A 21,921-nucleotide genomic window follows, 5' to 3' on the forward strand; every position below is an offset into this window, starting at 1 on the left:
GTCGCGCGTGTCTCGTGTGCGCGCGCGCGCGGGCGGTGAGAGCGTGGCAGCTGGCAGGGGCTGGGCAGGGGGGTACCGTGGGGTGAGGGGTTGGGCTGGGGGGGTGAAATGGGGCAGGGAGTGGGGCAAGGGCTGGGCAGGGAGGCTAGGGGTGCTATGGGGCAGGGAATGGGGCAAAGGGCTCGCCAGGGGGCGCTGGGGGTGCCGTGGGGTGAGAGGCTGGCCAGGAGGTGCTGGGGGTGCCGTGGGGCAGGGAGTGAGACGAGGGGCTCACCAGGGGGCGCTGGGGGTGCCGTGGGGTAGGGAGTGGGGTGAGGGGCTGGGCAGGAGGTGCTGGGGGTGCCGTGGGGCAGGGAGTGGGGCGAGGGGCCTGCCAGGGGGCACTGGGGATGCTGTGGAGCAGGGAGTGGGGTGAGGGCTGGCCAGGGGGTACTGGGGGTGCTGTGGCGCAGGGAGTGGAGCAAGGGGCTGGCCAGGAGGTGCTGGGGGTGCCATGGGGCAGGGAGTGGGGCAAGGGGCTGGCCAGGGGGTGCTGGGGGTGCCATGGGGCAGGGAGTGGGGCAAGGGGCCTGCCAGGGGATACTGGGGTGCTGTGGGGCAGTGAGTGAGGTGAGGGGGTCGCCAGGGGGCGCTGGGGGTGCCATGGGGCAGGGAGTGGGGTGAGGGCTGTCCAGGGGGTGCTGGGGGTGCCATGGGGCAGGGAGTGGGGTGAGGGCAGGCCAGGGGGCACTGGGGGTGCCATGGGGCACGGAGTGGGGCGAGGGCCCTGCCAGGGGGCGCTGGGGATGCTGTGGGGCAGGGAGTGGGGCAAGGGGCTGGTCAGGGGGTTGGGTGGTGCCGTGGGGCAGGAAGTGGGGTGAGGGGCCTGCCAGGGGATGCTGGGGATGCTGTGGGGCAGGGAGTGGGGCGAGGGGCTGGCCAGGGGGTTGGGTGGTGCCATGGGGCAGGGAGATGTTCTGTGAGGTTCCCCCCCACCCCGAGGGCACCACCCACTAACCTGTCAGCGCGGCCACGGGGCCCGGAGATGGAGCAAGCGGCTCCATGGGACCCCCGAGGCCCCCAGGTCCCTGCTGGTCGGTTACTGGTCCCAGTGTCTGGTTACTGGCCCCCAGTGGCTGGTCCCCAGTGGCAGGTTACTGGTCCCCAGTGGCTGGTCCCAGTGGCCGGTTACTGGTCCCTGGCTGGTTACTGGTCTCAGGGTCTGGTTACTGGTCCCCCGTGGCTGGTCTCTGGCTGGTTACTGGTCCCAGTGTCCAGTTACTGGTCCTCTGTGGCTGGTCCCTAGCCGGTTACTGGTCCCCAATGGCTGGTCCCTGGCTGGTTACTGGTCCCCAGTGGCCGGTTACTGGTCCCCCGTGGCTGGTCCCTGACCGGTTACTGGTCCCCAGTGGCTGATCCCTGGCTGGTTACTGGTCCCAGTGGCCGGTTACTGGTCCCCCATGGCTGGTCCCTGTTGTTACGGTCCAGTGGTCGTGTTACTGGTCCCCCATGGCCTGGTCCCTGGTTCTGCGTTACTGCGTCCCCAGTGGCGGTTACTGGTCCCCCGTGGCTGGCCTGGCAGGTTATGGTCCCTCTGGCCGGTCACTATTCCCAGTGCGCTCGGTCTTGGCCGGTTACTGGTCCCACTGGCCGGTACTGTCCCCCGTGGCTGGTTCCCTGGCGCGTTAACTGGTCCCACTGCGGCCGGTTTACTTGGTCCCCCGTGGCTGGTCCCTGGCCGCGTTACTTGGTCCAAACTGGCGCCGGGTTACTGGTCACCCGTGGCTGGTCCCTGGCGGTTACAATGTCCCAGTGGCTTCATGTCGGCTGGCTGCTGTTAACTTGGTCCAGTGCCGGTTACTGCGTTTCCCCTGTCCCCAGTTACTGGTCGCCCCGCGGGTGGTCCCTGCATGGCCGGTTACTGGTCCCCCTGTGGGTCGGTCCCTGGCCGGTTACTGGTCCCCGGTGTTGTGCTGGCCGGTTTACTGGTCCAGTGGCCGCGTTACTGGTCCCCAGGGCTGGGCCCGGGGCAGGTAATGTCCCAGTGGCTTGTTGCTGGCTGGTACTGTTCCCAGTGCTAGCCTTGGCCGGCTTACTGGTCCCCGTGGCTGGTCCCTGGTGGTCTACTTGATCCCAGTGGCTGGTCGCTGGCCAGTTACTAGGTCCAGTGGCCTGGTTCCCTGGCCGGTTACTGGTCCCCAGTGAATAGGTCTCTGGACGTTGTTACTGGTCCCCAGTGGCCAGTTTACTGTCCTCAGTGCTGGTCCCTGGCCGGTTCATTTGTCCAGTGGCCCGGTTACTGGTCCCCGTGGCTGCGTCTCCCGGGCGCGTTACTGGTCCCCAGTGGCTTGTCGCTGGCCGGTTATTGTCCCACTGGCTGGTCCCCTGGCCGGTTACTGGTCCCCCAGTGGCTGGTCTCTGGCCGCGTTACTGTGGCCCCGTGGCCTGGTCCCGGGCTGGTTACTGGTTCCCAGTGCCGCGTTTACTTGGTCGCCATTGGCTGCTCCCGGGCCGGTTACTGGTCCCAGTTGCTTTTTCGCTGGCCAAGTTTACTTTGTTCCTCGCGGCTGGTCCCGGGCCGGTTACTGGTTCCCCAGACAGTGACTTGTCGCTGGCCGTTACTTGTCAAACAGTGCTGTCGCTGGCCGGTTACTGGTCCCTCGTGGCTGTCCCGGGCCGGTTACTGGTCCCAGTGGCTTGTCGCTGCCGGTTACTGGGTCCCCCAGGGCTTCGTCGCTGGCCAATTACAGTCCCAGTGGCTGGTCTCGGGCCGGTTACTGGGTCCCCAGAGTCTCACTCCGCGCCGAGCGCCCCCCAGGTGGCCGAGCTCCGCCCTGCATGCGCCTCGGGAAAAGTCCCGGGTTCCTGCGGCGCCCGGCCGGGTGGGGCCCCGGCCCCGGTAGGTGGTCGGGCATGGTCCGGAGCCGGGATCCGCGCGTGCTCGGATCCAGCGAGACGGGGGATGCGCGGCTGCTGACGGGCCTTTCACATGCACCGGGAAGGGGAGGATTAGAGCTGGGGGGAGGGGAAAGGTGAGAGGGGAGGGGCTGGGCCAGGACTCCTGGGTTCTCTCCCCGGCTGGGGGAACCCAACCCCTCCCCCCGGTTCCCAGTCCCCTCCCAGAGCCGGGGAGAGAACCCAGGAGTCCGGCTTCCAGCCCCCTGCCCCCACCAGCCCCCATTGCCCTCCCAGCGCCAGGGAGAGAACCCAGGAGTCCGGCTTCCAGCCCCCTGCCCCCACTCGCCTCCCAGAGCCAAGGAGAGAACCCAGGAGTCCGGGCCCCCAGCCCCCTGTCCCTACCAGCCCCCACCACCCTCCCAGCGCCAGGGAGAGAACCCAGGTGTCCAGGCTTCCAGCCCCCCTGCCCCCACCAGCCTCCACTCCCCTCCCAGAGCCGGGAAGAGAACCCAGGAGTCCAGGCTCCTTGCCCCACACTCAGATCCCATGGATTCCATCCTTGCTCGGGGGGCTGGCTGGGGGTCCCAGCTGGAGGCAAAGCAGAGGGGCCGGAGGGGACATGAGGGGCTCCCCGCACCCCCCGGCCAGGCCGCCGGACACACAAAACCAGACACACGGACCTGCGTTGGAGTCTTTATTTTCACAGTAGAAATGAGATGACAAGACGCTGCAGCCAGGGACAGCAGGGGAAACTGAGGCAGCATGAGAGGTTGGACTGGCTGGAGGAGTGGGGAACAGAACCAGGGAAAGAGCCCAGGAGTCCTGGCCCCCATGGGACAGGTAAACACAGCAGGAGAGGGCGAGGATTCCCCCAGTGCTCCCCTGCCCCCACCTCATTAAGCAGAGTCCGGGGGGGGGGGTCCTAGAGGGCGAGGTCTCGTCTGGGGTCCTCAGGCAGGTCCTGGAAGCCTTGGAGCTCCCGTAGGCCCTGGGGGGGGAGGGGAAAGAAAAGGGGTGTCGGGGGGAAACATCAGACCTCCAGCCCCCCGCCCCATGGTGCCCCCCAGCTCCCGGCCCTGACTGCCAGGCAAGAGCACCCCCTGCCCAGGCCCCCGTCCGCTCCCTGCCCCACAGTGCCCCCCAGCATCCAGCCCTGGCTGCCAGGCGAGAGCGCCCCCTGCTGAGCCCCCACCCCACGGTGCCCCTCAGTGCCCAGCCCTGACTGCCAGGCGAGAGCGCCCCCTGCCCAGGCCCCCACCTGCTCCCTGCCCCACAGTGTCCCCCAGCATCCAGCCCTGACTGCCAGGGGAAAGCAACCCCTGCCCCATGGTGCCCCCCAGAGCCCAGCCCTGACTGCCAGGTGAGAGCGCCTCCTGCCCAGCCCCCCACCCTACGGTGCCCCTCAGTGCCCAGCCCTGACTGCCAGGGGAGAGCACACCCTCCCCAGCCCCCCACTCCACTGCCCAGCCCTGACTGCCAGGGGAGAGCACCCCCTGCCCAGGCCCCCGCCCTGCCCCACAGTGCCCCCCAGCACCCAGGCCTGACTGCCAGGGGAGAGCACCCCCTCCCCAGCCCCCCACCCCACGGTGCCTCCCAGCCCTGACTGCCAGGGGAGAGCACCCCCTGCCAAGCCCCCTGTCCCGCTCCCCACAGCACAGTGCCCGCCCTGCCAGCCCGGTGCAAGTGCCCCCTTCTGGCCTCTCAATCCTGCAACCCCATCCCGTTACCTCCAAGACCATCCGGATATTAGCCTTTATTTTGGCCGAGTCCTTGGCGAGGGATTCGCTGAGCCTGCAAAAGAGACACAGCCGACAGGGCAGCGTTAGGAGATGGGGATCCCCTTTTCCCCTGCATGGACCATGACCAAGGTGGGGCCACCAGGGAATTCCAGCCCGCACCCTGGTTAGCTCCCAGGGTCAGAATGCAGCTGCTCTGGGGTGGGGAAAAGCTGGAGAACAGCTGCATTATAACGCTGCAGGAGGATGGCTCGCCCGGCTCTGGGGAGGGGCAGCTGGAGACCAGCCCCACAGGGGGTGGGGGGGATCGTCTCCCCCACTCACTCGATCAGTAACTTTGTTTTTCTCTCCACGAAGCGCAGCGCCTCTGTCAGCGTCAGCTCCGCGAAGAACCCGTAGCCGAGTGCTACAAAGATCCTGGAGGTGTCAGGCCTGCAAGACAAGGAGATTTTGGGGGGATCATGTGGTACAGGGGGTGGGGGCCCTGACCACACTGGGTACCTGGGGTGGGGGGCAGCACTGTGGGAGAGCAGGGAGCTGGTGGGGTGTGGGGGGAAGTTTAGGGGACCTGAGGGGAGCAGAAGAGGCTTCTGTGGGGGTGGGGCGAGTAGGATCAGATGCTGGGGTGTAGGAGTGAAGCTCTGGGGGTGGCCATAATCGCTGAACTGGGGTAAGGCGACATATGGGGGAGTCAGGGGTTCATGTGGGGTGGAATCAGAGAAGGAGGGGGTCCCGGCGGTGAGGTTGGGGTGGGAGGTATGGGGGAGGGGCCCAGAGGGTGTTGAGGGATCTGGGGAGAGAATGAAAGAGGGCCCCCAGGGGTGCAGTGGGGGCAGATGTGTAGGGGGGTTCCCAGGGGCGCAGGATCAAGTTGGGGGGCTGAAGGGGGTCCCAGGGGCTCTGGCACTCACACGTCCGCATTGACAAAGAAGTTATAGCCCAGATCCACCTGCGTCTGCACCGCTCGGCCGTCTGCCTCCTGCCAGGCAGAGAGGGCCCGTCAGCTGTGCCCGGCCAGAGAGCCGCAGCCCCCCCTCCCCAGACCCCACAGCCCCCCTGGCCAGAGAGTGCACAGGCCCTTGCAACGAGACCACGCAGCCCCCCCAGCCAGAGATACCCCACAGGCCCCCCCGACCAGAGAGCCTGCAGCGCCCCCACTGAGACCCCCCTTCACTCCCTCCCACAAGAACACCCCAGCCGGGCGGGGGGACCATTACCTGCAAACGCTCAATGACCGTCTTCAACCACATGTGCTGAGTGATCTTCTCGTAAACCTCCTCCCGCTGTTGCTGCACCCACCTGCCACACAGCACGGGGTGAGGGGCACCGGCCGGGCGGGGGGGGCTGCGAGGTGGGGGGCACCGGCCAGGGGAGACCGTGGCGGAAAAGGCAAATGTCCGGGGGGGTGGACGCGGACTGGGGGCGCCCCGGGGGGGGGACAGATGGGGGGATCCTCCCACCCACGTGTTCCAAGGTCCGGCACATCTCGCCGGGGGGGAATGGCGCAGGGCCCCCGCCAGCCTGGCGGAGCTGCGAGGTGGGCTGGGCGCGTCAGGCCGGACGGGCCGTGAGGGGCTGGAGCCGGGTGATCGTGAGACATCTTCCTGAAGCCACGCGTCTGGCGAAGATGGGGCGGGGCCGGGGCGGGTAACGGTGGGGTCCCACAGCAGGGGATCGGGGGGCATAAATGGTGAGTGCGCGGGGTGTGGGGCCAGGCAGAGCCTGGGGGCAGGGCTAGTGGTGGGGCGGAACGAGCGGTCAAGGGCGGGCCCAGGAGGGACCAAGGGCGCGGGGCCAGAGTGGGGGGCGGGGCCAGGGAGGTACCGGGGGCGGGATAGATACGAGCGGTCAGGGGCGGGTGGCACAGGAGGTACCGGGGGGGGAACTGAAGTTCGGTTCAGGGTGGCGGGCCAATAAACAGGGGACCAGGAAGGGGGACAGGCCCGGTGAGATGAAGCAGACCGGAGGAGGGGGGGGGGGGCGGAACCAAGCGTTCGGTGGTGGGGGCTAGGGGCGTTGGCGAGGCAGAACAGGGGGCGGGGGCCCAGCGGGGACCCGGGCGGGGCCAGGCAAGCTGGCCGCTGGGGCGGCCAAGGCGGGGGCGGGACTCACCACAGGTCTCGCGCAGCACTGTCGCTGGACGAAAGCCTCGGCGGCGGCAACCTTCTCCGCCGGCCCCATGGCTGGGCGACTGGGCGGGTCCCGCCGCCTTCAAGTATCAAAGGTCACCGAGTCCCACTCCACCCTCCGGCGCGCGAACAAGAGCCGCCGGAAACAGACAGCGTGTGCTGCCACTTCCTGTGGCGGCCATTCGCCGAGTCAGTTGTCCCGCCACCTCGAAGTTCCGCCTCTGGAACGGAAGTTGACTCCGCTTCCTCTGTCACTAGACCCCGGAAGCATTCCCGAGACTAAAAGGCGCGCCGCAGTAACAAGCGGTAGCGCCCGGTCAAAACGCGGCAGGAACGAATGCGCCGGAAAGCAAGGAAGTGACGGTATAAGACCGGGAAGCGATCGCAGGCAGCCCACAGGCGAGCACCTGACACTCCAGCCCGGGAGAGCTACAGGGGCCGGGGTCTGCAAGTCGGGAGCGAGGGGCACCGACACCCCCCGCTTTCAAGCCGTTACAAACCAGGCCAACCGCCCCGGCCTCCAGAGCAACGGCCAGGCCCCCGACGACTGGGTTCTCAGGCCGGGCAGGGGGCGGAGCTCGTGTGTGCGGAAGCATGCGGGCCGCCTCTATGTGGGGTCCGGCCCCGAGACCTTCCCGGGCCGCTTCACAGCCGGGGGCAGAGCGCGACCGTCCCCCGGGGGGCGAACCATCCCCAGTCCGAGCCACGTGCCAGTTCCCGGCTGCCCCCCCCCCCCGCAGCTCAGCCCAAGGGAGGCCGGCCCAGCACAGTGCTCCATGCGGCTGTTCCCAGCTGCGCCCCCCTCCCCAGCAGTGGCTGCAGCTCAGCCCAAGGGACGGCCGCCCAGGACAGTGCTCCATGCGGCTGTTCCCAGCTGAGCCCCCCTCCCCAGCAGTGGCTGCAGCTCAGCCCAAGGGACGCCCGCCCAGGACAGTGCTCCATGCGGCTGTTCCCAGCTGCGCCCCCCTCCCCAGCAGTGGCTGCAGCTCAGCCCAAGGGACGCCCGCCCAGGACAGTGCTCCATGGGGCTGTTCCCGGCTGCCCCTCCCCAGAGGTGGTCGCCTCTCAGCACTGGATGAGCCGTCCTGTGCGTAATCCTGAATTCTAACATGCTACTGTTTGTTTCGTGACCGACCCGTGGGGGAGCAGGGTCCTACACCCCAGCATGAGGGGCTGAGCCAGGGGGCAGGTCACAAGGAGCTGGGCATGGTGTGAAAAGGAAGTTCTTTTATATACAAGTTTTGCCACATCCCCAAAAATATTTTTCTTTCCCCCAAAACAAAAATAATCTGCACAAACCCACGGGGAAGGAGCCACATTTTGCCCCCCAAATGTGTCTGGGTAAGAAAACACCCTATGTGCCAGGTGGGCATGTGCCCCCGCCCCATGGGCACCTATGTACAGCCCTGAAAGCACCGGGGACAGGGGGTGTTAACCCCTTTGGTGCTGGTGCTTCCTCACCCCGGGGCTCCCAGCAGGAAGGGGGAAGCCCTGCTGGCAGTGTGCCCGCCCCCCACATATGAACATTGAGAAGTTAAAAAAATCCATGTGGGGGGGAGTTATTGCTCAATACGAGCCACCTGCATACAGGAGCTAAGGGGGCTGAAAGTGCCAAAAGGAGGTGAAAAGGGAGGAGGGGCACAGACTGACTGGGGGGGGAGCAGGACTCACCCCATAGATGCACTGTGCGTCCCTCTTGCCAGGGATAACAGGCAGGATGGGGGGGTCAGACAGCCCAATTGCTCGAGTATTGTCAAGTAAAGCTCAGTAGGATTTTGGGAGGGGCTTTCCTCAGACATGCCCTGGGCTGAGAGACATTCCTCCCGCTTACCCCCCCCTCCCAGCAGGATGGTGCCAAGCACTGTCCCCTTCCCCTGGAAGCTACTGGGGGGGCCAGCCCCCCCACTGGTAGAAGGGAGTCCCCTGAGCTGGTGGGGGGAGCTGCCCCCCCAATTTCACAAGCCTGAGATGTCTTCACAGAGCAAATCTCTGAGGTCAAGGGTGGGAGGGACCCCGGCTCCTCCCCCCCCACCTCAGGGGTCAATCCACCTCCATGGAGTCGCTGCAGCAGCCCCCCCCAGCATCAGGGGGTCTGGGGCAGGGGGTGGTGCTGGGGGGGCGGATCCGGTCCTGGCGCTGGTAGAACAGGACGTAGGCGGCTTTCGACTGTGGGAGGAAGAGAGAGCGTCAGACAGAGCAGGGCATGCTGGGAGAACCGTGTCCCATGGTGGGGCAGGAGCACCCAGGACTAGATGGGTCTGTGGGTTTGAGTGGGGCAGCAGGGCCTGCTGGGAAGGGGGTTGGCCTCACCTCGATCTGAGCCTCACCCACGGGTGAGACGCTGCTGTCATCAAAGTAAAACCAGTGGCCGGAGTCCTTGTTCCGGGCGAATGTCGTATCTGAGAGACGGGCAGGGGTGAGACCCTGTGCCCGCGGCGCCCCACTCCCGACCCGCCGCCCCTGGGACCCCCCCAGCTCAGCTGGCTCAAAGCTGGCACCCCTCACTCCCGACCCGCCTCCCCGGACCGCCGCCAGCTCGGCGGCGCACCCCTCACTCCCGACCCGCCGCCCAGACCCCCGCAAGCTCAGCCGGCACCCCTCACCCTGGAACCTGCAGTGCCGCCCGAGACCGCCCCCTAGAGATTGGCTCGGAGCCTCACTCATCGAGGCCGACCCGGCTCGCGCCCCGGGGACCCCCTCTCCCCCCGAGCTCGGCCGGCGCCCCTCACTCCCGGACCTGCAAGCCCCCGGGACCCCCTCATCTCCCCTCCGAGCTCGTCCGGCGGCCCCGGGGACCGTTCTCCGCCCCAGAGCTCAGGCGCACCCGGCCCTCAATACCCGACCTGCGGGAGGAAACCCAGGGATCCTTTGCCCCAGCTCCCCCTGCTCTAATCTCTTCGGCCGGCGACCCTCACTCCCGACCAGCAGCCCCCGGGACCACCCCCCACGAGCTCAGCCAGAGCCCCTCACTCCCGACCCGCAGCCCCTGGGACCCCCCCGAGCTCGGCCGGCACCCCTCACTCCCGACCCGCAGCCCCCGGGACCACCCCTGAGCTCAGCCAGAGCCCCTCACTCCCGACCCACAGCCCCTGCCCCCTGCATACAGTGCCCATCACGCAGGCTCCCGTAGTGGTTGGAGACAGCGATCAGGTCGTATCTGGGGGGCGCGGGGGCCACATCCACCCGGGGCTTGATAATGAAGTCAGAGAAGTCGAGGTCACTGCAAGGAGAGGAGAGGAGTTATGGGGGGGTTGGGGGAGGGAACTCTGGCGTCCTGGCCCATCTGCAGCACAGGGGCTTCTATCTGGCTCCATGCAGCCCAATGGGTGGTCCTCCTTTTTACACTTCCTCTCAACTGTTGTGCATGGCTATTCGCCAGCTGGCCCGCCTCAGAGGTGGCCGCATCTCAGTGCAGGGCAAACAGTCCCCCGTGCAGCGTTATATCCAGCCGTTCCCCAGCTGCCCCACCCCAGAGGTGGCTGCATCTCAGCACCAGGTGAACAGTTCCCGTGCGTTATATCCAGCCATTCCCCAGCCGCCCCACCCCAGAGGTGGCTGCACCTCATTGCTGGGCAAACAGTCCCCGTGCAGCATTATATCCAGCCGTTCCCCAGCTGCCTCACCCCAGAGGTGGCTGCAGCTCAACACTGGGTGAACAGTCCCTGTATGGTGTTATATCCCACTGTTCCCCAGCTGCCCAACCCCAGAGATGGCTGCATCTCAGCACCGGACAAACGGTCCCCATGCGGCATTATATCCAGCCTTTCCCCAGCTGCCCCACCCCAGAGCCAGCCACAGTCCTCACCGGATGGGGAACTCCACAAGCATGTCGAGCTTCTCGCGGGCGAGCCGGGTGTAGGAAAAGCGCTTGAGGTGGATGATGAGCACCTCAGGCAGCGCCCACAGGTCCAGCTTCTTGGTGGCCAGCTGGTGCCGCTTGCAGGTGGGGCAGTACCTGGGGAGGCAGGGGCAGGTTGAGCCCAGGCCCTGGCACACACGAGCCCCCAGCACTGGTGCCCCCCGTCCCCATGGGCTTGGCTCTCACCAGGGATTCTCCTCCTCCAGCGTCTCCACCGTGGTGAACAGCTCGACGCACTCACGCAGCTTCACCGGCTGCCTCCTCTGCACGTGGCCCATGCAATCATGTTTCACATAACCCTGCCGAGGGATGGGGCTGTCAGGTGGGGCCCAGAGCCCCTCCCCACAGCGAGGAGTCCCGTGGGTTAACACTGTGGCCAAACCCCTCCCCACTCTCCGTCAGCGAGGAGTCCCACAGCTTACTGCGCTGGCTGAGGTATTCCTGCTCCCCAACCTGGGTCAGACCCTGCAGCGGGGAGTCCCACAGGTTAATGCCCTGCCTGAGCTACCCCCACCCGTCACACCCTGCAGCAGGGAGTCCCACAGGTTAATGCCCTGCCTGAGCCACCCCCACCCATCACACCCTGCAGCAGGGAGTCCCACAGGTTAGCACACTCACCTCTGCCTCTTCCTCATCGTAGTATCGCTTCTTCATATCCGAGTCCCAGTCGATGGCGATGTAGGGCTGGGCTGGGCAAGGGGAGACACCACGTTACCTGCCCTGCCCCATAGAGCCCCCTGGTGGGGGAGCCCCATTCCTGGCCCCCCGCGCCAGCCAGTCTCCACCCTGCCCCTCTGAGCCAGCCAAACCCCGCCCTGGCACAGGATTGGGGCCAGCACCTCCAGAGGGGAACAGTCCCCATCCCGCCACACTCACCATGCAGTGTGAAGCCCTCGGTGGGCAGGGCCGGGCGCTCGCTGGTCCCGTTGGCGTTCACTGGGCGCATGGTAAAGAGCGGCCGTTGGTGCCGGCACTTGCGTTTGCGCCGGTTGGTGGGGGGGGGCAGGGTCGCCTGAGGTGGAGATGGGGTGGGGGGCCCCCTCGAGCTCCAGCTGCTTCCCTCCTCAGCCTGGCTGGCAGGGCCTTCACCCAGTGCCGCCTCCTCTTCCTCACCTGGGGGGGGGGGCAGAGCCATGAGCCGGCACAGCCACAGACCCCTTCTCCCCGCCCCAGACCAGCCCCCCATCCCGGGCACCCAGGGGTAGGGCCCCCGCTGCCACCAGACACACGCCATGGCCACAAGCTGGTGTCCCCCAGCGACGCCCCCAAGCCCATCCCGCCCCACAGCACCACACACCCCGCATCAGCTTTCTGGGGAGGGGGCAGCCAGGCTGAGCCATTATTCACCTGGGGTGGGAGGGAGAGGAGAGCAGACAGTCTGGATCAACACCCCCCCCCCCCAAGAATGAGGCGCCCCACACCCGGGGGGAGCCCCAACGCCAGAAGCCCGGCAGCCCGATCGCCCCCTGCACAGCCCCCACCATGCCCCCCCCCACTTACCACCTCAAGCTACAGACACATGGCCGGGGCGAAGACAGAATCTGCCTCCTCTCCCTCCTCCCCTCGGAACCCGACTCCGGACCGCAGCACGTACGCCCCTCAAACCAAGCCGGTGCCTTACCGCCAGGGCCCTGGGGGGGGAGTACAGGCACCCCGGCTGGGAAGGAAGGACGCCCCATTTCGAGGGAATACTAGGGAAATACCGGGTAAGTGTCCCACAGCGTGTGCCAGCAGCAGACCCAGAGGAGATCCCTGGGGGGGCAGGGACAGCACGGCATGGCACTTCCCCAGAAATCAGCAGGGCCTGGGGCCGCGGGAGGCCGGATCAGCAGGCGTCGGGGTCCTGGGGAGTGTCCGCAGGGACAGACAGGGCTGGGGTTCCAGGGAGTGGTCCCAGGGGCGGGGGTCCGCAGGTCAGCAGCGGTGGGGTTCCCGGGACAGGCAGTCCCAGTTCACAGCATGGGGGTTCCTGGGGGGTTCCAGGGGCAGAGTCAGGGTTCGAGGGCTATGGGCCCTCGGGGGCGGGGGGTCCTCAGGTCCGGCACGCTGGGAGCCCGGGGGTTTCCAGGCAGAGGTTAGGGACAGCACGGGCGGGGGTTCCTGGGTGTGGGGTTTCAGGGCAGAGTCAGGACAGTCAGGGCCGGCCTCCGGGTGCAGGGGACAGGGTTCGCAGTCGGTGGGGTTTCAACCGGGGGGTTTCAGCAGGCATGGGCCCCAGGGGAGGGGGTCCCAGGTCAGCATGCGCACTGGGGTTCCCGGGGGGTTCCAGGGCGGCAGGGACGAGGGGGGGGTCCGGGTGGGGGGTCAGGCAGAGTCGGGGACACAGGCGTGGGGCCCCCGGGCGGAGTTTCCCCAGGGGTTCAGCAGCCCGGGTTCCGGGGGGGCAGGGGCAGAGAGTCAGGATCGAGGAGGCGTGGGCCCCAGGGCGGGGAGTCCCGGTTAGCAGATGGGGTTCCCGGGGGGGTCCAGGCAGAGGTCAAGGGCGTTGGGGCCACGGGGGGCAGGGTTCCCAAGGTTCAGCATGCTCGGCTGGGGGTTCCGAGGGAGGGGGCAGGAGCAGGGCTGGGGCCCCAGGGGCAGGGCGTCCCAGGGTCAGCAGCGCGTGGGGTTCCGGGGGTTCGCAGGGGCAGAGGTGGAGGATCAGAGGCGGGGGTCCGGGTCGTGGTCCAGGGGTCAGGTCCAGGTCTCGCGCGCGGAGGTCAGGGTGGTGGCCCAGGTTTCAGCAGCGGGGTTCCCGGGGGTTCCAGGGGCGAGTGCAGGGATCGCAGGGGTGTGGGTCCCAGGGTGGGGGTTCCAGGGGCAGGGACAGCAGGCAGGGCCCCTCGGGCGGGGTCCAGGGTTCAGCACGCGTGGTGCAGGAGCGGTCAGGGTTCAGGTCAGTCATGAAGGGCAGCTCGGCTGGGTGGTCCAGGTTCAGCAGCGTGTGGGGTTCCCGGGGGTTCAGGGGGATGGGCGGATCGCATGGGCGGGGTTCTGGTGGGGCGGTTCCAGGGAGACAGAGTCAGCTCAGCGGGCGTGGGCCCCCGGGGAACGGAGTCCAGGCAGTCGGGGGGGTTCCCAGGGGGCAGAGGGCGAGGGGAGGAAGCAGGTCGTTGGGTTCCGGTGGGGGGTTCCAGGTCAGGTCGCGTGGTCCCGGGGATCCGCGGGACACTCACGAGAGTCCGCTCACAGCCGGCCGTACAGGGGCGACCCAAAAGCAGCTGCACCCGCGGCCACGGAGACCACAGCTGGGCCGCACAGAACCACCCCAAAGCCTGGGTCCACGTCGCGGGGGGTGCCCGCTCCCCAGGTACCAGGCAGCACCAGTGCTGCCTCCGTGCTCTAGCCCCCCCGCCTACTCAACCTGGGGGGAACAAGCAACGAGATTCATGGCCCCCGCCACACGGTGCCCCCCCCCCCACTGACCACCAGCGCCTCCCACTCACACCTAGGGAGAGACCAATGCTGAGACAGCCCCCGCATGGTGCCCCCACCTTGCTGGACCTCCCCCATGTCTGCTAGCACCGCCCCTTTACTGCAGGTTGGTTGGCGACACACGTCCCCCCACCCGGCGGGACGCTGCTTCCCGTGTCCACACGAAGATGTCGTCCTTCAGATGGGCTCGCGCTCCGCCGTTCCACTCTGTACAGCTGTTACGAAGCGATGCCTGAACACTCGCGGCAGACATCATCTGCGGGGTGGGGGAGAGATGAGGCACCCCTGGACCAGGCTCGTGACCCCAGGGGGACAGGCCAGCCATTCCTGCCCAGCGCGACCACCAGTTCCCACCTCAGGGCTGGAGGAGGCTGGCACCACGGAACAGAAATGAGCATATTGGATGGGATAGACCCCCGTGTGAGGCCTCAGTTCCTTTGTTCCAAGCGGTGTCTGGTGGGGACAAGGTGTGTGTTGGGGATCGCGAACAGTGGCTAAGGAAAGACCATTGATGACCCTCCCCCATGCCATGCAGCACCCAAAAACCCCATTAGCCCCTAGGAACCACTGCGGCCAGGGCCTCCCGGGGCGGCAGCACCATCCTGTGGGTCCGCCACAGCCCCTATAGGGGCGGCCCAAGTCCCTCCCCACCTTCCAAGGGCCAGGCGGTGCTGACCTGCTCACGGACCCCTGTGTTTGCCATAGCCAGGCAGAGACAGCACTGCCACCGGCACAACACTCGGCGTGGAGGAGACAGCCACGTCAGAGACACCCACAGGGACCCAAAGAGATGAGTCCCGCCCCAGCCCCCACTGTAACTACTTGCTTCACTCCTCCCGAGCTCAAAACAACCAGGTCCTGGCGCCCAGTCCCCCTGCTCTAAACCACAACCCCACTCCCCCCCCACTGCCAGGGAGGAAACCCAGGTATCCTGGTCCCCAGCTCCCCCTGCTCTAATCACTAGACCCCACTCCCCTCCCAGCACCAAGGAGAAAACCCAGGAGTCCTGGCTCCCCGCTCAGACCTGCTGGGGCTTGCGGCTGGGGTCCATGTAGACGAAGAACAGCTCCATGGCGCGCTCCTGGCTGACGGGCAGGGGCACGCTGAGGTAGCAGAAGGGGTCGAAGGTGACGGACACCTTGCCGCAGGCCGGGCACACCAGAGTGGATTTGAAGAGGCCGTGGAAGATATCCACGATGATGGAATCATTCCGGCGCTTGTGGTTCCGCCAGGCCTCCTCCGCCACCTCCTGCAAGGCAAAGGGACGGCAGGCTGGGGTGCAGGGCAGCCGCCTCTGGGGAGGGGCAGCCGGTACCAGCCAACTGGAACGCCTCCTGCCCCAGCCGAGTCCACCGCCCTGCTCCCTACCCCACAGCACCCCCCGGCGCCTCACCTCATCCGGCCGCCCGGCCGCGTCCCGCAGCTCCACGTATTCCTTGCGCTTGACACGGTTGAGGTCCTCGTGCAGCCCGTCCAGCAGGAAGGACAGCAGCTCCTGCGCGTCGTGCTGCTGGTAGCCCAGGAACTGTGAGGCAAAGTGCCCCACCTTGGTCTGGGGGAGAGCGGCAGTCAGGCCTGGGGGGGTCCACCCTGCTCCCTGGGGTCAGCCCCTCCCCAGGACACGGGGAAGTGTGGGGACGCTGGCAGAGGAGGGAAAAGGGGGAAGGGAACGGAGGATGCGCTGTCCACATCGGAGAGCAAGGGGGGCTGGTACCTTGAACATGCGCGGTACGATGGCGCGGTGGTGGCCGGACCAGGCCTGCTTCACCAAGTCGGCGTAGGCCTCGGCGATCTCGCCCTTCATGCCCAGCGGGTTGCTGAAGTTCAGTTCCCCCAGGTAGTGGTTGTTGAGGAAATACTCCGTGAGGGGGGGCACATTGCTGAGACACTGCACAGGAAGGGGCACGGGGGTCAGCGAGGGGGGAACCCCAAAGCTCTGCATCCCCACACAGAACCCAGCTCCACCCTGCTCTAACCACCAGACCCCATTCCCTTCCCAGAACCGCCCACACCCCACGCCTCCCTATAAGGATCCGACCAGCTCAACCCAGCAGAAGGCACTGCAGCACGCACGTGGGGCTGCCGCCCTCTCCTGGAAGGAAGTGGAACTGCAACACTGTGTGTCATGAGCCCTGCAGGGGCCGACACCAAGGGGGATTCCCTGAGCCCAGGCGCAGAAGCTACCTGGAAGGCTGAGTTCATGAAGCAGGTGTTGCCCAGGTTCGTCAGGCCGCAGACCCCCGGCTGCCCCCTGTACAGCTCCTCGTCCTCCACAGAGTTCCTCCTGGGGAGCAGAGGACACAGGCAATGAGGAGGAACAGCTGGGGAACACCCACACACAACACTGCACAAAGACAGCTCAGAGATGCAACCGTCTCAGGGTCGGGGCAGCTGGGAACCAGCCACACAGAATGCCACACAAGGACGGCTCAGCCAGGCCTGAGATGCAACCATCTCTGGGGTGGGGCACCAGGGTTCTATTGGCACCATTCCGCCCCTCCCCGTGAGAAAGGGGCACTCACATGACGTGGGGTCGAGAGCTGGGCCAGGTTCCGTCCTTGTTTCGCGTCTCCATTATCACCACCTGGGGTAGATGAGGGGCCGGTGAGTTAGTTAAACCCACCTGCCTGCTCCCTGCAGCACAGCATCCCCCTGATGCCAGGGCAGAGCACCCTCTGCAAAGCCCCTGCCCGACAGCGCCCCCAGCTCCTACCTGCCCCGTGCTGAGGCAGGCATCCAGCACTGTCATGTGGACGTTCCGGAGCCGCTCACAGGATCCGTCCGAGTTCTTCACCCAGAGCCGGGTCTCGTCCTCAGGGGGCACCTCAAACTGGCGCCGGGCTTCCTGGAGCACCGCGTCTGTGGGGAGGGGAATGTTAACCCGCGGGACTCCCCACTGCAGGGCTCAGATGATGGGGGGCAGTCAAAACACCTGCAGCGGCTCAGCCCCCCACCCCCGGACGCCTGGGTTACCGATGGTGTCCACACGGCTGAACTGGGCGGTGACAGGGCTGTCCAGGTCGTTGTGCTGGCAGAGATACAGCTCCACCGGGTACACCTCCACCTTCTGCGTGCTGGGCAGCTCCACCACCTGCCAGTGAGAGACGGGAGCTGTGAGCCAGAAAAGGGGGCGTCATCCTGCCCTGGCTCCTTGCACACCCTGGCTGCCAGAGGGGGGGCCTGGGCAGAGAGGATCATGGAACCCTATGGACAATGAGCCTGGGAGTTTGGGGGGGGCTCATGGGCTCGGACCTCCGGGCTTCTCTGTGTCCTGGCGCCAGCCCCCAAGCATCCCGACCAGGATCACGCACGCTCCCGGGGGCTGGCACACGACCCTGCTGCCCACGCCTGCCCCCCCAGTGACCTGTGCCCGAGGATGCCCCCTCCCCTCACCTTGCGTTCGATGGGTGGCTGGTCGTGCTCCAGCCCGTACCAGCTCACCAGTTTGTTCCACACGTCCTCAGGCACCAGCACATACTCCTCGGACTCCACCAGCCGCTCCTTCAGCCGGAACGACTCCAGGTCTTGGGGGGCAGGGGACAGGTTAGCCAGCCGCGGCCAGGGTGGTGCCAACAGCCAACTTGCTATTGCGGGCTACTAGGACGACTACATTCTCTAAATAGCCCAAGGAATTCACCTCCAGAATTCACTGCTACAGGACAGGAAACCTTGCTCCCCTGCCAGCGCTGGGCAACAACCCAGGCGTACCGGCTCCCAGGCCCACCCTAACCACTAGACTCCACTCCCCTCCCAGACAGGGCTGCCCAGAGGGGGCGCAAGTGGGACAATTTGCCCCAGGCCCCGCAGGCACCCCCATGAAAATACAGTATCCTATAATATTGCAACTTTTTTTTTTTTTTTTTTTTTTTTTTACTGAAGGGGCCCCTGAAATTGCTTTGCTCCAGGCCTCCTGAATCCTCTGGGTGGCCCTGCTCCCAGAGCCGGGGAGAGAAACCAGATGTCCTGGTTCCCAGCACCCTCTGCTCTAACCACTAAACCCCACTCCACTCCCCTCCCAGAGCCAGGGACAGAACCCAGACGTCCTGGTCCCACAATCTCTCAGCTCTAACCAAATAGACTCCCCATCCTTCCCCTCCCAGAGCCAAGGAGAGCACCCAGAAGTCCTGGCGCCCAGCCCCCGCTGCTCTAACCACCAGACCCCACTCCCCTTCCAGAGCTGGGAGAGAACCCAGGAGTCCTGCCCCCAGCCCCCCTGCTCTAACCACCAGACCCCACTCCCCTTCCAGAGCTGGGAGAGAACCCAGGAGTCCTGGCTCCCAACCCCCTGCTCTAACCACTAGACCCCACTCCCCTCCCAGAGCTGGGAGAGAACCCAGGAGTCCTGGCCCCCAGCTCTAACCACCAGACCCCACTCCACTCCCAGAGCTAGGGAGAGAACCCAGGTGTCCTGGCTCCCAGCCCCCGCTGCTCTAACCACCAGACCCCACTCCCTTCCCAGAGCTGGGGAGAGAACCCAGGAGTCCTGGCTCCCAGCCCCTGCTGCTCTAACCACCAGACCCCACTCCCCTCCCAGAGCTGGGGAGAGAACCCAGGAGTCCTGGCTATCAGCCCCCCTGCTCTAACCACCAGACCCCACTCCCCTCCCAGAGCTGGGAGAGAACCCAGGAGTCCTGGCTCGTGTAAGTCACCTCAGACCTCACCGCTATTTGTTAATACAAGTCAGGTAAATCTGAACTGTGAATTGTTCGTTTTACATATGTAAGAAATTTCATTTCAAGTCCTTCATAGGGTCGAGCTTGGAAATAAAGAGAACTTTCCTCTGCATTTTATAAGCAGTAGAGAGTAGGGGTTGCACAATTAAAAAAATTGTGAGGGTAATAATATTGTAGGCTATTAATGCACAATGTGGTCTTCTAGATTAAGTTATTCTGATGATAAATGATGTGGTGCGGGGTACTGTTTATGGTGGATGTTTACCTAGCAAATATTTATATTGCGAACTTTGTCTATCCACAGATCGATAGGGGATCCGGCTGTGTTGGAGCATTAAGAGGTAGCTGAATCGAGGTGACTAGGCAGTTGAAATCTCTTATGGCTGACAAGCCCAATTTAAGAGTGAATGCAGCTCCCTAACCATTGGTAGACAGAGTTTGCCGCTGACAACATGGGTCCAATGGAGCTTGCAAGTCTCTTATTTCAGGTTTGGCCGAGATGAATAAATTGAGGTGAGCATGTTTTTTTGACTCCACCTTTCCGGATGCCTTGGTAGTTGCTTGGATTGCAGCTGCTGTGGCAGCGTACCTCAAGGGGTGTCGGCTGTAATGCCAGTGAGCAGAACAGTCCGTGACGACCATTACTACCAAAGACCTTACGCATGCCTAAGGTAGTGTATGGAGAAGTGGCAGGCTGACACTAAGTGCCTGCCAATGGCCATCTGCTCTCGTAGACCATTAAGACAAGTCCAAAGGCCAGAGGGTGAGTCCAGATGTTTCGTTGCTTCAGTAATTATAGCTTTTCCAGAAAGCACAGATTAGAACGGGAGCCTAGCTTGAATAGCCTAGATGCCTCAGCAAGGACGCATTTCTGTCAGTATGTCCCTTAGCCTGAGGGTAATTCCAAGGCCAGGAAGCCCGGATACCCACAATTGCAGTGTGACTAATTAGAAGGGATAGTCCCGCCTTTCTGATGAAAGTTGATGACAGGCGTCGTAGACTATTTGATAAAAAGCTACTCTTCGTGGGACTGTATGAGTTACCACACAATGTATTCAGCGAAGGGTGGAGAGCCTGCGAGTGAGGAGGCCGAACGTGAGTGGCTGATAGTGGGAGCAGGAGAGGGGAGGCAGGAGGTGTTGTGCGGAGTGGGATGCTGGTGAATCTACCTACCCAGGTGACGTTATGCCCCTGGGGAAGCTGGCTGCCCCCCCCCCCCCTGCCGTGACAAGCAGCAGCAGGGGCGCGATGACCAGCCTCCTGCGTCTCCTTCCCAAGCCTGGTGGGCTCCTCCCCCAGCGTTTCCTGCGCAAAAGCCCAGCTCCGCTCACGGTCTCTCTCTTCCCCCCAGAGGTACAATCGAGGACAGTTAACTGGCCAGCTCACTGCTCCAGAGTTCACAGCCTCGCTTTGTAGACTTGTTCCCAGTTGCCCCACCTAGAGGTGGCTGCATCTAGCACCGAGCCGATCCACATGTTTGATGTGGATTCCCCAATAAGAGGAGTTCCTCTGCTAGGAAGTAGCTTGCAGCCTGGCAGAGCTGTCCTGGACAGTCCGCAGCAAGGAGGGAGTGAATTGCATGATCAGAGTGGTGGTCCCTTCATCAGAAGTATACTTGCGATGCTCAGCCACAGAAACTGGGAAGGTCCCATCCCCTAGTCCTGGACTCCCCAGGAAGCAAAAGTTTGAGACTTCCTCCCACAGGAACAGCACAAAGTTCATGTGACTTCATCTGCAAACAATTGTTCCCCCAGAGGCTGAGATGACAAGCCATCTCATGTGACATGGTAGAGGAGCAGTTAGGGAACAGCTGTACATAACAATAGTTACACAGATGGAATGTGACCTAGAGGTGCTGCATATGCAGCCACGTCTGGATGCGAGGGCAGAGGAGCAGCACAGCCTGAGCACATAACGTTAGGCATGGAGAACAGCAATTTTGTAAAGAAAAACAGAAATCCTGCATACCTAGACATGGTGAGGAGAAGATCTCTCTTTAGGTTAGGGATGTGGTCGGACACCTGGGTTCACTTTTCCTTAGGTTGGGAGCCACCGGCTCCCTGGTCTGGCAGGCGGCTCTGGAGAATAGACTTGGTACTGGGGATACACTCTTATGTGGGAGTGGGTGGGTTGATAGGGACGGGCAGGGTGCCAAGTGAGGTAGTGGGAAAAGGGGTAATCATAATGGGTACTTGGGTGTAGATTTATTGGCATGAGATATTTAAACTGTGCCCTAGATTGTGGCGGGTACTGGGGAAGGGGATGCAAGGCATCCGCGGTTTAGGGGCCTGAGCTCAAGCTGGTGTCCCATCATCCCCCGAATGCGTAACTTTGCTTGACGAGTGAATCACTGTACTTGTGTACGCTAGTTGTGGAAGGAGATGTGGTAACTTTGGTCGTGAAGTTGACGCCAGTTACTCCAGTTTCCTTCCGGGAGGCTACCTCAACACTCCGATGCTCTTCGAAGGTACCCAACCACTACTGAGTGTGCTGTGGAGCCATGATGCCTGGCGTTCTCATCCCTGGCTCTTGTGTGAGGGGAGTGATGGTCTTGGGTGAGATTAAGCAAGTAAGGAGGGCTGGAAACAGGACTCCTGGTAGATTCTTCTCCCGCCTCTGGGAGGGGAAGTGGGGTCTGGTGGTGTAGGAGCAGGGGGGCTGAGCGACCGTGCTCGGAGGGAGTCTTTTTCAGCGTGCTGGGCCAGGATCGTCTCCCATACTCTGGGAGGGAGTGGGGATCTGGTGGTTAGAGCCAGGGGGTCGAGAGCCAGGACTCCTGGTTCTCTCCTATGCTCTGAGGGGAGTGTGGGATCTGAGAAGTAGGGGCTATAGAGATCTTTCCACGGAGGAGGGCGTTGGTTTAGGACGAGTGGAGCCAGGACCCGTGGTTCCTCCCCAGCTCTGGAGGGATGAGGTGCGGTCTTGGTGGTTAGAGCAGGGGGGCTGAGATAGCCAGGACACCTGGTTTCTCTCCCCAGCTTAGGAGGGATGGGGGTCGGTGGTTAGTGACATGGTAGCTGCGGAGCGCAGGGACTTCCTGGGTTCTCTCCCTTGCGCTCTGGGAGGTGGGCAGTGGGTCTTGGGTGGTTAGGAAGTCTGGGGAGGCTGGTTCGGTTGCCAGGACTCGCTGGCCTGGTGTTCTCTACTGTTAGCGTCTGGGAGGGGAGTGGGATCCTTGAGTGGTTCTGTAGAGCAGCGGGTTGTCTGAGATAGCCAAGGCTCCTGTGGTCTTC

The 21,921-nt window shown here is 64.4% G+C and overlaps 3 protein-coding genes across 3 annotated transcripts in view; all 3 read right to left on the reverse strand.

The window, feature by feature from the left end:
- LOC116817293 (ETS domain-containing protein Elk-1) overlaps positions 1–1,447 on the reverse strand; it is an 11,707-nt gene extending 10,260 nt beyond the window's left edge. Inside the window, exon 1 of the mRNA XM_075071282.1 lies at positions 998–1,447. Within this exon, the coding sequence (XP_074927383.1) occupies positions 998–1,043 (46 nt within the window). The 5' untranslated portion in view covers positions 1,044–1,447. The remainder of the gene's footprint in view (positions 1–997) is intronic.
- A 2,107-nt stretch (positions 1,448–3,554) lies between these two features.
- On the reverse strand, positions 3,555–6,794 carry UXT (ubiquitously expressed prefoldin like chaperone). Its single transcript, XM_075070789.1, is given in 7 exon segments — positions 3,555–3,865; positions 4,605–4,668; positions 4,938–5,045; positions 5,525–5,592; positions 5,831–5,912; positions 6,726–6,751; positions 6,753–6,794. Coding segments are annotated over 7 exon segments (456 nt in total). The 3' UTR covers positions 3,555–3,799.
- A 1,903-nt stretch (positions 6,795–8,697) lies between these two features.
- USP11 (ubiquitin specific peptidase 11) overlaps positions 8,698–21,921 on the reverse strand; it is a 15,422-nt gene continuing 2,198 nt past the window's right edge. The window contains exons 3-18 of the mRNA XM_075071283.1: positions 17,409–17,539; positions 16,989–17,106; positions 16,729–16,874; positions 16,538–16,599; positions 16,200–16,299; positions 15,730–15,903; positions 15,409–15,567; positions 15,037–15,264; positions 14,149–14,271; positions 11,478–11,895; positions 11,220–11,290; positions 10,788–10,900; positions 10,548–10,697; positions 9,847–9,962; positions 9,053–9,141; positions 8,698–8,908 (exon numbers count right to left, since the gene is read on the reverse strand). Of these exons, the coding sequence (XP_074927384.1) occupies positions 8,783–8,908; positions 9,053–9,141; positions 9,847–9,962; positions 10,548–10,697; positions 10,788–10,900; positions 11,220–11,290; positions 11,478–11,895; positions 14,149–14,271; positions 15,037–15,264; positions 15,409–15,567; positions 15,730–15,903; positions 16,200–16,299; positions 16,538–16,599; positions 16,729–16,874; positions 16,989–17,106; positions 17,409–17,539 (2,324 nt within the window). The 3' untranslated portion in view covers positions 8,698–8,782. The remainder of the gene's footprint in view (positions 8,909–9,052; positions 9,142–9,846; positions 9,963–10,547; positions 10,698–10,787; positions 10,901–11,219; positions 11,291–11,477; positions 11,896–14,148; positions 14,272–15,036; positions 15,265–15,408; positions 15,568–15,729; positions 15,904–16,199; positions 16,300–16,537; positions 16,600–16,728; positions 16,875–16,988; positions 17,107–17,408; positions 17,540–21,921) is intronic.

Source organism: Chelonoidis abingdonii, chromosome 11, assembly GCF_003597395.2.
Source record: "Chelonoidis abingdonii isolate Lonesome George chromosome 11, CheloAbing_2.0, whole genome shotgun sequence".
NCBI classification, from domain to species: domain Eukaryota; kingdom Metazoa; phylum Chordata; order Testudines; family Testudinidae; genus Chelonoidis; species Chelonoidis abingdonii.